This window comes from Nipponia nippon, unplaced genomic scaffold (genome assembly GCF_047370975.1).
Source record: "Nipponia nippon isolate SJK-2023a ecotype South Korea unplaced genomic scaffold, ASM4737097v1 scaffold_26, whole genome shotgun sequence".
NCBI classification, from domain to species: domain Eukaryota; kingdom Metazoa; phylum Chordata; class Aves; order Pelecaniformes; family Threskiornithidae; genus Nipponia; species Nipponia nippon.
The window spans coordinates 5,631,734-5,647,660 of record NW_028262343.1 but is presented as its reverse complement, the minus strand read 5'-3'; the positions used below and the strand labels follow the sequence as shown (position 1 = coordinate 5,647,660).

At 41.7% G+C, this 15,927-nt stretch overlaps 2 protein-coding genes across 5 annotated transcripts in view; one reads left to right on the top strand and one right to left on the bottom strand.

The window, feature by feature from the left end:
• LOC148055196 (uncharacterized) overlaps positions 1-15,927 on the top strand; it is a 37,315-nt gene that overhangs the window by 1,626 nt on the left and 19,762 nt on the right. For all 4 annotated transcript variants that reach the window (XM_087762616.1, XM_087762614.1, XM_087762615.1 and 1 more), the window contains exon 2: positions 867-982. The gene's annotated coding sequence lies outside the window, so the exon portion shown is untranslated. The remainder of the gene's footprint in view (positions 1-866; positions 983-15,927) is intronic.
• On the bottom strand, positions 6,441-7,379 carry LOC148055197 (uncharacterized). Its single transcript, XM_087762617.1, has one exon. It carries the CDS (start codon positions 7,377-7,379, stop codon positions 6,441-6,443), a length of 939 nt encoding a protein of 312 aa, XP_087618743.1.

Below are 15,927 nucleotides of genomic sequence, written 5' to 3'. Positions count from 1 at the left end.
TTTAAAGAAATTAAACAGTTTACTTTGCTGAACCATGTCTAACAAAAATACTTTCAACAGTGTCGCTGTAGTATTGACTTTCACTTTGTGATGGTCACTTTAATCTTGCTTAATTCTATGCATTACAATGTAAGACTTGCAAACAGCAATACTGTGTTCACCACAGGACACAGTATGTGTAGCTCACCATTTGAAGTAATACACACACACACTCCTTACAAAAAGAAATTCAATATGCATAAGGCCACTAATACAAAAGAAACTGTTTTACTTCAATGTTAACCCTAAATTCAATAGCTTTTTTTTTATTTTAGAAGTTGAAAAATGTAGTCAAACACTTTGTAAAATAAGAATTTGACAATAAAGGATAAATATATTGCTAAAATTACATTCCTGTTTTTCTATTACAGGTTCAAAAAATAATTTCTTTGCTAGCAAAAAAAAGATTTTTACAGGAGTTTTACAAAGGCCCAGAGGCTATAATATTAATTAGAAAGAGCAAGTCAGCTGTCTGAAGAACATTTACTATTTTGAAATTATTTACTCACACAAATCCATCTGAAAGCTATTGCTTCAAGAAGGAAAGCTAATAAGAAACAGTATAGGCTTATATCCTGCTAGCAAAAAGTATGTACTTCTTGGTATAACCCAAGCTATTTACCCACAAACTCTAGCTTTATTACACCACACAATGAAATGATGTTTCCAGTGGAAAAAAGGGCAACGTGGAAAGTTCTTTGCATGAACTAATGCATTTCTACCAATGAATATGACCTTGTAGCATTTACTAGAGAGATGTAGAGCACTAGCTTAGTAGCTTTCTAATTTCTGATTTCAGTCTGCTGCTTTATTGTTTTAAACCTCAGTTGCACAGAAGTAACGCCCGACAACCTCAGGAAACCAACAAGGGAGTCACTGTGATAACTCCATCTGATTAAACTGCAGATCCTGAACAGCATTTCCCACTGGTTTCTAATTCACGGTGAGTAGATTTTGTTTTTAAATGTGTGAACTCGTAACGTGCTGGCATTTCGCTTGCTACAAAAACAACCCCTACAGATTAAGGGAAGCATCATAGCACTATAAAAAAAAAAGAGGGGGAGGGGGGTGTTAGTTAAACTTTACAGTTGTTTAAAATACTAGATGTTAACACTGTTCTGCTTTTTACCGGAGAGAAGATGCGGAGAGAGAGTGTGAAAGGAGTGGGCGGTTCTTTATTATACTGCAAGCTGAGAATTGTGTGCATTCCTTCAATAGTTCAACCATGATTGCTAGTATACAATATACAAATTGTATGAAAATGTAAGACACACCACGGTGCCTTGATTAGAAAAAGACGAGGTGTAATGCAGCATCACTATATTTTATTATAGAAGCACAAAAAATATGGGGATCAAACTCAGCCTATTTCAGAAATGGATGAACCCCAAATGCACTGACCACATGCAACATCATGAAGCTATTTTAACCCTAGCAAGAGAAGAGCTACAAAGTTAACTGAACCTGATCTCACACAGCACAGAATCTCAACTGTTAGCTGCTAGTGAACTACTTCCTAAACACAAGCATTCTTGTTTATGGTATGTAATTAAAAGAGTTGAAAAAGTCAAAATTACTCACAGAGTCCTGAAGATGCAATAGCAAATTATTTAAGACAAGAAATTCCAGTGCAATATTATAAAACAAGTAGGAATAAACATGCATAAAGTCAGGAAATGACAGGCCTCTGGGTTACTGCAACTGTAGGAATCATGCTCGTGCATGCTGGGCTATAATTTCTGAAACAGAGCCCAGGAAACAACCAATCGCTTAGCTCTTCCTAACAAGTCCAACTGACTATGAAAAGCTGGAAGTGCTGCACAGAACAATGAAGAGGAGCTATCCCACATATTAATCTGCTTATCTAGGATTGCTTTCTGTGTAGATATAGGGAAGCATGAAACGAGAAAAAAAAAAAAAAGAAAGAAAAATCAGTTTTGTTGTTGAAACAACAGAATAAGTTTCAATCAACAGGCAAATCTTCCGTTGTAGTCAGATGGCTACTACTATAGTCAAACATTTGTAACATCAGCTAAAACATTTCAGAAGAGAGCCATCCTCATTAGTAGTGATTTTTTTCATATTATTGACAGAAAGCTTTGCAAACTGGATTTATATTACCTATGCAATTGTTTCGGTGCTCTCCTGCTCTAAATTTAATGTTACTGCTTAATGTGAAACATCCTTCCATAAAATCTGATTAAAGTAAGATATTTATTTTTTCAGACCACAGGTGGCTGTTCAGTGCATTAATGAGCAGCCCTTCCTGGAAAGCTATCTGCGTGTATGTCACAAAGGGAGTGAGAGTGCACTCGTAAGAGAGAAGCAGCAATATATTTATTGGTAACAAAGTTTGATAGTAAACGCGACAGTGGTTTAACAAGATTTGATGGCAAGGTGCACTTGATTATTTACTGCATAGGGGACAGGGTCAGACAAGACTGTCAGGGAGACCCTCCCATTGAGTCATGAGGTTCAGAAAGGACCCCCTTGCTTTCCAAACTCCTTCTCAGAGAGGAGTCTAGGTGCGGCTGGATCCAATCCTAGTCCCAGACTTGGTCAACGGTTTATGTCTAAAGGATTATATATGCTCAATCAATCCTTTATATTGCTTAGCTAAGATTACAAAGTTTCAGTGCACTTGTTCCCAATTCACTTACCGAGGGTCTGATGCGATAAGGATTCTCTCAACCTCGAGGAGTAACCTTGAGAGGCGTCCCTACTCAAGGGGAGATCCTGGCATGCAGCCTGCTACCGCGCAGGAGAGCTCAAAGGGCTCTTGGGCTGCTCACTATTTATGGGGGTAAGATGATTGACTCATAGTCATATTTGCATACTGACCGCAGATGCCAGTTTCTTCCAAATCTGGCTTGAATTGGCACGGACCAGCACTGTGGTCAGGTGGGTGCATTATCATAAATTAGCCCTTGGCTATTGTGCTGTTATCTGTCTCCCCTGAATCCACCTTGAGCGGGATGCAGCCATCAAGACCAGATGCACCCATCATGGGCACCATTGGTGGTTATCACTTGATCAGAGTTACGGGAAAAGGGGGGAGGGGGCAGGGGGAGCACACCGCCACAATGTAGGGTAACATTTAAAAGACCATAATTTACCAGAGAGATAAGGAGAGAAAAAAGAAAGCGGGTCTTCAATCAATAATCAAAAAAGAAACACTTTAAACAATCTGGAACAGACCAGAATTTACACACTAGAGAATATGGAGCCAAAGTTGTCCTTTCTGGGAAATTCCATGGTTTCGAAATGTGGGTTTGACCAATTTGAAATTAACATGACTTCGATGTTGTAAAGTCCCTGTCGATTTTGGGCTCGGGAAAGGTTTGTAATGATCCCAAGAGTAAGATTAAGACACAAGCGAGGTCAAATGCCGTCTATCAGGCCATTTTTATTGGATAAAAGCAGAAGAATAGAGCGATAGGAAAAGCAGGAAATATTAGGAGGAAACTAAGCAAGCATTCGGAAGGATAAGCAAGAGAGAGTCACCACCATGGATCCAGTGGCATCCCGTTGGTCCTCAGTCTTCAGTTCTTCAGTGGTAGGCGCACACCGCGGTTTGTTTCCATGGTCTTTTATATACGGCACATGTCCACAGTCCGGTACGTGCGTATATGCCTCACGCGTTGTTCACGCGCTCTAGGTCTCGCCTATACATGACCATCAGCAGGTAACAATGTATATTCTTGGCGGGCAGCTGGCTCAGCCCAGATGATGGTTGGTATCTTGCTTTGAGGGTGCCTGATAAGCAAAAGAATGGTCTGCTGCTTCAGCAAGTTTGCATAAGTTTCTCTGCAGGCTGCAGTGTCTCCGGGTTTCGCAATTCCGCCGTGTCTTATCAGGCAAGAATACACGAGCAAGCTTTGAGACAATGGTTTGACATTCCAGTCTCTTACACCACCCCGTGGCTCAAAGGTTGCTGTCTTGGCTCATATCGCTGTCTTCATGGTCCAGGGTGGTGATAGAGGGAGGGGATAGTAAAATAGGAAAAGAGCATTTGTTCATACAATTTTTACAATTGAAGGTTTTGGCTGGTACACTGCACGGATATATTTAACACCATCTAGTGATGGGGCGGCTATAAATTGTGTATTGGTTACAACATGCTGAATTAATTGTATTTAAACATGGAATGATACATGGTAAAAATAGCAACATTGCCGCGCCACACAACATATAAAACAAGATATGCTTAACCCATGGAGCACCCGAAAGCCATGAGAAGGGATCAAATTCCCAACCTTTCCAGGTCTGAATGGGGACATGGGCTAATTTTCTTATTCCGGAAGTTATTTGGTTAACCACCTGACCATTGTCATCAATTTTTAAACAACAGCTCAAATCATTTAATTTACCACAAACACCTCCTTCTTCAGCTAGCAGGTAGTCAAGAACCACGCACTGTTGCATTTGCATGGCCTGGTCTGCTAATAGATCCAGGGCACGAGCGGTCTCATTGGTAATAATTTCTAAAACAGCTTGTAATCGAATAATGCAATTCAAATTATAAACAGGTTCTCAAGCGCCACTAATCACTTCATTGGGGTTCCAGGTGGCAGGCCCATAGTGTTGGATGATTCGTTGAGGGGGCCAATCGTCTTTCCCCCATGTTTGGCCACTTCCACCCGCTATAGCGGTATTAATGGATCGCTTATTTCGTGTAAGGTCATCATATAATTTGACACCCAGATTTTTGTCCTCATCCTCAGGGAGCAGAAAAAACAAGGGATGAATCACCCCGACATAGCATACTCCAGTCCAATTTGCTGGCAACAGTTTGTATGCATGTTGGCCACACATCCAGTAGTGGCCCTTTAAGGCTCGGGTACCACTTTCAAATAAACCAGTAGATGTCCATGGGGATTGGAAATAAGTTGTGTTACCTACTCCTAGAGGATGATATGGCATTCCGCCTGTCATATTACAAAGCCAGGCACCAGATGAGTTATCCCATTTGTACCCAACAGTACTGTTAGTAACAAGATTTAGGGTGCCTTGATTGTCTTTGTCATCAACTATATTCCAACATAATGGTTCACCATTTGGCAGGATTAATCGTTGACTGCTGCACCCTCCTGTGTTCATGCTCCACAAGAGGGTTAGCTCATGAGGTGTGGTGCTGCTATAAAAAAGGGTTCCCATCATATTGGTATGGGACCAAAATTCAGAAAAGGGGTTTTGGTGTCCTGTTACATTTATCCAGGCCCATTTTTGTGAGCAATTACTGTTATTGGACATACAATAATTTCCATATGTATAGGTCCAATTACATTTATTGATTCCCACAGAGATACCATCTTTTTGAGTTCGATTTAGGCAATACTGGACTTGAGCTGGATATCGTATTGGCCAGGGTGGTGGTGCATTTTCTTCCCAATAAGTATTATTTTTTACTTCACTGTAATTGCTCACTAGCTCTTCAGGAAAAAGGGGAACGGAGGTCCATGGCCAGCTTTCTAGACCAAATGGTCCTCCACACACCCAACAATTGGTAAGATTAAACACATGGGCCACGGAATAACCTAAAGTCACAAACTCGTTTTCCCATTCTCAGTTAACACTTAGAGAGCCGAAGCTTCTCCAGGGATAAAGGGCAAAGAAAATGGTTGCCCAAAGCAATTTTTGTGATGATATGCTATACATCCTAGAAAGATTAACAAACTAATGAATATCAATATTATACAAAGAATTAGAATCCATGAGGGTCTTTTGTCGTGGTTCAGGATACTGTTTTTCACGAAGTTCACCTGCAAAAGAAAAAAGAAAACATCCTCGGTTCGTTCTGGGAACCGGAGGTAAAAGGTTATTATTAAAAGGATGGGATGATCCATCATGTGTTAATTTCGTGTTCCTTTCCATGAGCATAATTTGGGCACCGGTATCTACTAAAACCGTTATGGGTACTTGTCTAGATCCTATGAAACAGGTGATTAATAAATCGCCTTGATGGCCTATAGTGAGCTGCCTAACATGCACCCATCCTTCTCTCCCCTGCTCACTACAAAGGGGTGAAGGGGCTAGTTTCCTGTCAGCCTCTGGGAGGCGGTCGAGTTGGTCAAATCAATTAGGGGTGGGGGTGTGCTAGGAGCCAGAATCTCGGATATTTCCACTTTGGCTGCCGGCTTTTCGGGCCGTCCTAAAATCAATTTCTCGAGCTTATCAGTCGGTAGCCCATCCATAAGACCTCGAGGGACACCCTTCCGCCATCCAATGGTCCACAAGCTATTATGCCTGTTCAGTATGTCCCTTCCGCCAGGAGGTTTAATGAGAGACACTCTCTTATCGCTACCAAGGCGCAGAGGAGGTTTCGGGAGAGGTTTCATTTCGGTACGTCTTAAACCCTTCGGGTCTGATTCTGTGGACAGAGTGCTAACCAGGCCATATTTTCACCTGTAATTGATTAATTCCTGAGCGACCTCTCCCCAAGTCCACACTTTTAAATTTTGGGTCTTGCGATCAGGTGTTACCAGCCCTGCTAGTGCGGCCATGGCCCTTTCGCCTTGGAGCACTGCATTGATTGTACCCTGTAATTGAATGCCAATAGGTTTTAAAGATTCAGGGAGGCTCCTTATCAGGGTAGTCATTCGTTCAGGGTCAACTGGTATCATCATCGGGGACTCCTGTCTGGGTTTGAGCTCGCGATCATACATCATTTGTAGGCATGCCGCTTCTTGTAAATTCTCTACCAGTTGATCAACTGATCCCGTAATAGTGAGAGGGTCTCCCCGTTCCAAGGGATTGAGACCTCCAGCCCAGTAGGCTGCCCTTTGGGTTAGGGACCAGGGAGCACAGTGATCACCGGTAGTTAAAAATACTCCGGGCCCCCAATATCCTTCAGTCTCCTTTTCACTTAGTAGTATCAGGTCCCCACCCAACAACGACACCCTCCACACATATTCTGTCTCCGATCCTTTAGATGTGTGGCCAAACTCCTTTTTTAATTTAGCCAGTTCCACAGCGGTATATGGCACTTCTTTGGTAGTAATTTGAGGGGAGTCATCTTGGTCATCGTCATACGTGAATTCGGTTTTGACCAAAGGTCGGAGTGAGTGAGGCGGCATTTCTAATTTGTCTAATCTCAATTTTGCCTCTCCCAGCTCCTCGCAGGGGTATATAATTTCCCTCTTGGGGGGTGAATGGCTATCATGACTCTCTCCCGTGAGGAGTTGCTCTTTAAGAGCAGATTGCAGATAGTCTGCCGGGGCTCTACCCTGCTTTAATAGTCCCTTTAAGTTCTCTACTTGTCCTTGCAAGGATTGGACAAGGGCTTGTAATGACTGTATGGTTTGAGACTTGGCACTACGCTGCCGGTCTCTTGCTTCCATAGCTGCAACTAAACTGTCACCTAAATTGGCGCATACGATTGATTTTCCTTTCCCGGCCTGAAGTCTAGCGTCCTTTTGCAGGGCGCTGATTCAGTCGGTAACACTCTGCAGATTATGCCAATTATCTCGTGCCCAATCGATACCTGGTACTAAAGGGCATGCATTATGTTTTTCAAAAAAATTATACAGCACATCCCTGCCTGCAGGGATACTGTTATCATCATCCATATGTCTTCTGCTAAATAACTTTTCTGAAGTGCTTCAGACTAACAGAAAACATTTTATTCTCAATTCTGGTTTATTTTATAAAAAATTATAAAATAAAATGTATAGTTTCATGTAGTGAAAAATACATAGGAATCTGACAAGATCAGAAATTTCGACCTTACATAACTATCTTCCTGTACACGTGCCCACTGAATTCTCCATGTTGATAAATTTCTATTTACTCACAAAAGAAGAGACATACTTTAATATAAGAAAAAGTTACAGTTTTTGAAAAGAGCTGTCAGCCTTTTTATATAGAAATCCTAGTATTATTGAATGAAAACATAGATGCTTTGGGGTGAGTTAGCATGAATTTTACAAGGATGGAAATCATGTAGGTTTGGTTGCTTTATCTTTAAATTGCATTGGGTTTGTGTGGCAAGGTTTTGGTAGTGGGGGGGCTGCAGGGGTGGCTTCTGTGAGAAGCTGCTAGAAGCTTCCCCTATGTCCGATAGAGCCAATGCCAGCTGGCTCCAAGATGGACCTGCCACTGGCCAAGGCTGAGCCAAGCAGCAATGGTGGTAGCGCCTCTGTGATAACATATTTAAGAAGGGGAAAAAACTGCTGCACAACAGCAGCCGGGAGAGAGGAGTGAGAATATGTGAGAGAAACAACTCTGCAGACACCAAGGTCAGTGAAGAAGGAGGGGGAGGAGGTGCTCTAGGCACCAGAGCAGAGATTCCCCTGCAGCCCCTGGTGAAGACCATGGTGAGGCAGGCTGTCCCCCTGCAGCCCATGGAGGTCCACAGTGGAGCAGATATCCACCTGCAGCCCGTGGAGGACCCCACGCCAGAGCAGGTGGATGCGCTTGAAGGAGGCTGTGACCCCGTGGAGAGCCTGCACTGGAGCAGGCTCCTGGCAGGACCTGTGGCCCTGTGGAGAGAGAGAGCCCATGCTGGAGCAGGTCTTCTGGCAGGGCTTGTGACCCCGTGGGGAACTCACGCTGGAGCAGTCTGCTCCTGAAGGACTGCACCCCTGGAAAGGACCCATGCTGGAGCATTTGGTGAAGAACTGCAGCCCGTGGGAAGGACCCATGTTGGAGAAGTTCTGGAGGACTGTCTCCTGTGGGAGGGACCCCATGCTGGAGCAGGGGAAGAGCGTGAGGAGGAAGGAGCAGCAGAGACAGTGTGCGATGAACTGACTGCAACCCCCATTCCCTGTCCCCCTGCACTGCTCAGGGGGAGGAGGTAGAGAAAATCGGGAGTGAAGTTGAGCCCAGGAAGAAGGGAGGGGTGGGGGGAAAGTGTTTTAAGATTTGGTTTTATTTCTCATTACCCTACTCTAACTTTTGATTGGCAATAAATTAAACTAATTTCCCTGAGTCAAGTCTGTTTTGCCCATGATGGTAATTGGTGAGTGATCTCTCCCTGTCCTTATCTCAACCCACGAGCCTTTCATCGTATTTTTCTCCCCCTGTCCAGTTAATGAGGGGGAGTGATAGAGCAGCTTGTTGGGCACCTTGTGTCCAGCCAAGGTCAACCCATCACATAAATCTTTTTTATATATGGTTATTCTTTACATTTCTTCATTTTCTTCTTTCTCTTGTAATCCATGCCTTAATCATTTCCGAAATCTCCTTGGCAAAATGTATTTTATAAAACTGGCTCCAGTGTCTGCAGTCACGACACCCATATTCAACAGCTTCTACAGATATTTTGCAGCTTTAGATATCTTCCCAGAAGACAGTAGCTGCAGATGACCATCTGGACCACCTTGTCCTGCTGGGCATCATTACTTGAATTAGAGAAATGGAAGCCTTTAATCTCATGAATCAAGTCTTTCTGCTTACCTAAGGAGTCTCCTCCCCAGGTCTCCAGTCTATCACTACATGTAGTAATCATGAGCTATTTCAGCATTGCATCCTTTTAAATAGGGGCCACTTCCTTCCTCATCTCTCCTTAGCTAAGTCGGGACCTGTGAAAAAAGGGCTACTCGTGTCAGTGGCAATTAGGTTGTCAAAAAGAAGAATGCAAGATTAAGTCACATTCCAATATATTTTAATTTTCTCAACACACTTTCATCCCCATTGTGGATTGTGCTGCTCATCCCTTAGGTTTCGCATTCCTTTATTATTGCAGTTCCAAGAGTGTCTTGTAGATGACCAGATATATATGAGCTGAAACATCTGCAGATTTACTTGATCCTGCAGAAAGTATCTGTGCTTAGCTTTACTAGGATTACTTGCAATCCATGAAGTTCATACACAGGTGATTGTTATTCATTTCTCTGTATGGACTAGCTATATAAACAGTAACTACAAAATCACCCCTTGCAATGCACACACACAAAATATATGGAAAGAAGGGCATATTACTATTACACCCAGCTCTAAAAACAGCAGGGAAATTCTACATACTTAGGACAGCATTGAAAATAGCAAGTATGAACAATGGAAGTAGAGATCTGCAGGCAGGTTACAAGAGAAATTCTGAATGTTTACTCATCTGATTAATCAGCAGGTATAATCCACTAGTGAATGCCACATGAAGAATAAGGTTTCTCTGATAATATTAGGAAACAAGCATTGTGTGTTGAACGACTTGAGGTATGAACAAACATTCAATAGTTTAATAAACAAGTTGTTCATGTCTCCAGATGCTGATTTTATTTTATACAGCAGCAATGCCAACAAATACCAGATCGTAAAAGATAATTGTACTCTGTACAATACTTTTATGAAGGAAATCTTTTGAACAAAAGGTGCACAAAGAAATATGGAACATATGATCCATGAATACACTTCCTGTGTCAGAAGCAGAAGGACGTCATCCAACATGTAACCATATAATGATTTAGCAAAACAATATGTAAAAGAATGTGAGACTCCTGCTTACAGTAAACAAGAACAACATCTGGTTAAGGTTACGTTATGTTGGTACAAAACCAAGCTGAAGAAACAGAGTATATGCATAGCAGATTTTTGGGGGAAAATAAAATCCTATATACATATATTCATTTAGGAACCCAAGGAATCATCTGTACTACTGGTTCAGATGCACATGAACAAGCTCAGCCGGTGCTAAACTCACTACTAGATGCACAGTTAACTGACAACTTTAATACAAAAGCAATTGTCCTGGTTTTGGCTGGGATGGAGTAAAATTTCTTCCTAGTAGCTGGTATAGTGCTGTGTTTTGGATTTAGGATGAGAATAATGTTGATAACACACTGATGGTTTAGTTGTTCCTAAGTAGTGCTTACACTAGTCAAGGACTTTTCAGCTTCCCATGCTCTGCCAGGTGCACAAGAAGCTGGGAGGGGGCACAGTCAGGACAGCTGACCCAGACTGGCCAAAGGGCTATTCCATACCGTATGATGTCATGCTCAGTATATAAACTGGGGGGAATTGGCCAGAGGCCAGTGACCGCTGCTCGGGGACTGGCTGGGCATCGGTCAGCAGGTCGTGAGCAATTGCATTGTGCATCACTTGCTTTGTATATTCTTTTTATTATGTGTGGTGCTTAGTTGCTGGCTAGGGTTACACCACGACAGCAATATAAGTAATTTTGATAGCTAATCAGCTCTGCATGGAGGGAGAACAGTGATGTACAGTCTGCCTATATTGCTTGCACACCTTAGTATGTAAGCCTGCACAACATTATGCTGTATTATATGGATGTGCTTGTATTGCGCTCAGGATAGAGATGCTTCAAGACACCAAAGAACTTCTAAGCCAACTTGATATTTAGTAAATATTCTTATTTCAGTAGTTATTCTAAACTACCTATTATTGATTTTGTTAATAGAACAGTTGCACTAAGTCACACTGAAAGTTAATTCAGCCCAGTATCCCAAATTTGAAAGTGAGCTATAGGGGATGCTTAGTGGAAGACATGCCCACCATCACCAAAACAAAAAAAAAGAAAGGAAAAAAAGAAAAAAAAAGAGAGAAAAAAAAATTAAAGGCTTTATTATTAGCATCCTTTGCCTTTTAATAAAGCCTAGAAGGTTTTACTAAGATCTAGAACTCATTTCACATACAAAGAAAATAAAAACCCATACTCTATACAGCACTTATTAAAAAAATATGGGAGTGTAGAATTTCTCTCAGTTTAACACATGCCCAGGGAGACACAATATTAAGCAACTTTCCCCATGATCACTGATTCCGGAGTGGAATCCAGTCTTTCAAGTCTCACTCCAGGATTTAAGCCACAAGATAGCCATCTCCATCACTATTTACTGCAGCGAGTTACAGCTTATAAACTACCTATGAGACAGTGAGGTTATTTAACCTGCTACTGTATGACTGAGCATCCTGCATATGTAGAATCAACTTTACGCTATCGAAGTTGTATTACCTATATCCCAGACCAGCAACGATGGAAGATGATTGTTAAATCTCACTGGTCCTCTGGAAAGCAGAGTTGCATTTAGACTAAGGAGAGGCTGAAACCAAGGGAAATCAGTCCACCCACACTGGCTGGTCCGTGAAGGGAGAAGAGTAATAGAATTATTGCAGAAACAGCACAAGATGCTGGGACATTAGGAGTCTCAGTAACTAGAGAGATATAGAAGAATTTACAGACTGTCACAGATAGACAGGAAGCTTGATCCAAGGGAGAGGATCACAAGAGACAAACATATTAAAAAAAAATGCTTTCACTTGCACATATTTTCTCTCCCACAGAGGTAAGAAATTCAGATGAAGAGATGGAAGATAAACTCCATGATTTAGAGAAACAATTTTCATAAGAAGGGGCTCCTTTTCTCCATAGTAACTACTGATATCTGGTCAGGAAGGATGAAACTGTCTCCGAGAGCCTAAGACAGCATGTCTTTAAAAGAATGATAAACCTTATGCTCAGGTACATGCCAGATGATAAGCTAAGAAAGGAGCCAACTGAAGTTCAGCTAGTAGACCCAATGTGTTTGCAACCCCATCAATAAACCTGTTAAGTATCCAGCTGGGGAAGCCCTACAAAGCTTCCACTTTCTTGTTTCCAGAAAAATCTGATTGTATTAGAAGAACTTGTTTGCATTGAGAACCTAAGCACTAGAAAGTTTAAAAATGCCAGCTCTACAGTTGCACACAAAATCGATGCATTCGGTCCCAGCAGTAAGAAAGCTTCAAGTCCTTTGAGAATAGATAGTAACTGTGTTAGAAACTAGCTATAAAACCTATAAAACCTGGCATTTCCAACTTCTGAATACTAGATTTCAGAAACAGTGTAATATTTTGCACAGAATTTGCAGGGGAGGCTTTTCTGGAGGGGGGAAAAGGTGATATGTATGTAGCTTCGTAGGTTTATATTGAGAAAAACAGTATGCATTATATCTGTCACTCTGAACCTTCAGTGATGGTTGGGAGGAGCTGATAGTTGTCAGCCCACGCAGCAGACTAAGCGCTGAAGCATACAGTTATCATTTAAAGACATTACTGACAAGCCCAGGAACTTGGTAGCCTGCTGGCATGGATGGATCACTGGGGCCAAGCACTGGCTCTCAAGGAATGAGAATGAATATTGAAGAATGAACCCTCCTATTATCTCTCTCCCCATCCTAGCTTGGGAATCTCAGGCTTTTCTTTCATTGCTCCCAGTTGGGAAAAGTAGAAATATTCAAACTATTTGTAGGATCTTGGTCTCTTATAAATAGAACCAGGTACAAAACAGAGTGGGGAAGATTAAATCAGCACATTTCCTGCCTAGTGCAATTCTCAGAGGTGCTGTGAGTCAAGAGATCCATGCAGAGTGACATTAACAGCAGAAAAACCCAAAGCACTTTGTGAGAGCCCCACCGAGTCACTAAGAGAGGGAAGGGAAAAGAACAAGGCTGTTAGGAAGAAATTAAAGTTACAACATCAAAGGGGAAGAGAAAAAAAAAACAGAGCCTACACTTTACCTTTTTTTGGGAGCCCTGCAAGTTCAATGGTAGCAATGGATCTGTGTGGGTCTGGACTCCTGCCCCGATCTTCTCTCTCGCCCCCCCCCTGGCATTCTCAGTTGTTCTTATTGAAGCAGCAGCTGTCACTCTGGCAGCAGCAGTGTGAGCCCAGGTGAGTTCATACATGTAGTTATTTTAGCACATTGCCTTTTTCTTTCTTCTCAGAAAAAATTCTGGCAATTTAATACTTTGGATAGTTCAGCTAGACCTGGATAGGATTTCACTGGGTAGAGAAATAAAAGCCCTAAACAAAAGAGTTCTTTCAGTCCTGTTTTTTTTTTTTTTTTCTCAAACAACTGTTGTGAACAAAGGCACAAGAGATTTAAGAGGAAGAATTTTCTTTCTGGTAGGAAATATTAAGCAACCAAGTTATAAGCAGAGCTGGTCACATTTTTGGTTGCAAAAATGCCAACTGAAATAGTCTTAAGAACATGAAATAGTCTTTTAAGAACTATCAGTGTCATCTCTAGACCACAATCAAATTGTATAATCCTGTGACAGGGAAAACCATGCTGGCTCTTCCTTTCACCCTCTCTTCTCTGTTGCTCTGCTCATAGCAAGCAATAGCCTGGAAGCCGAGTCATGGTTTAAGTCACATTTCTACTCAATTCACCCTTCTCTAAAGTCACAGTCTATGCACTGTCTAGACCCAGATCATCCACAGCCTTTTCTGGTCAGAGGTTTTCCACTCTGTATGAAATATGAAAAGTTTGAAGTGGACACTTGAACATCCTGTATCCTCTTAACTCTATTCCAAAGAGAGGCCATATCTTTCTGTCTTCATAAATAAGTTCTAATAAATTCATAAATATAATTGTGCTGCACTGAAACATCACTAGCAATGGACAACCATATGGTAAGAGTGGCCACACATGTCAAATTACGTTCATAGAGTCTGGGATCCTCTCTCACATTGGCAAGCAGAGGGTGCCAATGAAAGAGTGAACATGTAAAAAAATGCCTCTCCAGAATGCACTTGCAAGCTTCAGCAAGCTGTGGATCAGCAATGCACTGAGCCAAAGATGGCATCTTGGTTTATAACAACTCCCAACTAATTCTTTTCTTCCATTAATTTCTCCAGCCACTTTCTGAACCCATATAAACCTTCAGCATTCACAGGAACCTGCTAGAAAGAAGTCCACAGCTTAACTACACAGCCTATAAAAACCTCATCCTTTAGTTCCAAACCTGATACCTTCCCCAAGGTTAATTTGATGATTCCAAGTTTTTATATTTGAAAATGCACCAAATAATTCTTCTATCTCTCATTATATCATAGACATCAATTTTACCCCTCTATCATCTTTTCTCCAGGCTGAAGACTCCTGGTCTATTTATTCATTTCTCATGTGGAAGCCCTTCCAATATTCTGTATACGGCTACACCACCAACTTCTACATTGGCATAACAATGTTCTTTTGATAGTAAATTGCTGTATATCCTATACTGACAGAGAGTGTCCTACCTGTCAAACTGTCACCTCTCATACTTGGGCTCACTGTGCAGAACTGGAAGAGGTTCCTAGCATTGTCTGTTCTCCTTCTCTTCCCCCTCATCTCAGAGGGGGACAGCTTCAAACTTCTCCTATAGGAATGAAATAATGGGAAAGCCTCTTAGTGCACTGTATGCCTGAGAATTCGCAATGTATACCAGAAGACCAGAAATATGAATCATGGACACAAGGACTTTTCATTTCATCTGAAGGTCACTTTCAGTAATTCCATTTATTTCCTTTTTTTAAGCTTGCATTTAAGTCATTTAAAAGCTACATCATGTTGTTAATATTGTTGCTGAATCTGATCTTTTAGTAGTTATTAATTTTCAGTATTTTTATTTTTTTTTCCTGTTAGCATAAGTTGCTTTGGCAGGCAAGGCGGCAGGCTTAATAGCTGTCTTCCTTGTGCTATCCATTTTTCAACCATTCACATGAACAGCTTTGTTTTTAAAGGTAATTAAATTCATCAAAGGTTATTAAGTACCTGGATCCAGTGTTATAAACTCCTGGAAAAGTGTTATATTCTCTGAGATTTACTTACATCATTGTTGGAACTGAAATCTGTTCATCACATTTGAGAGACAGAATAATGACTAGTTTTGTTTTATTGTCGCATACAATGAGAACTTGACCTTTGCATTTGAGTTGCTTTGAGGTGCACCTGTTCCAGTGTGGCATTATCCATGGGCCACAATGCCTTCAGAGATATACCTGCTCCAGTGTGGCCTTACCCACAGCCACAGTCCCTTCAGGAGTGAACCTGCTCCAACATGGCCTTACCCATGGCTGCAGTCCCTCCAGGGGCATACCTGCTCTGTCGTGGGCTTATCCATGGCCACATGCTTTGAGGTGCTCCAGCACGACCTCATGCACAGCCACAGATGCTTCAAGGTGTACCTT

Excerpts from the sequence above, each read along its gene's own strand:
- LOC148055197 (XM_087762617.1), bottom strand. The coding sequence starts at position 7,379 with ATGGAAGCAAGAGACCGGCAGCGTAGTGCCAAGTCTCAAACCATACAG.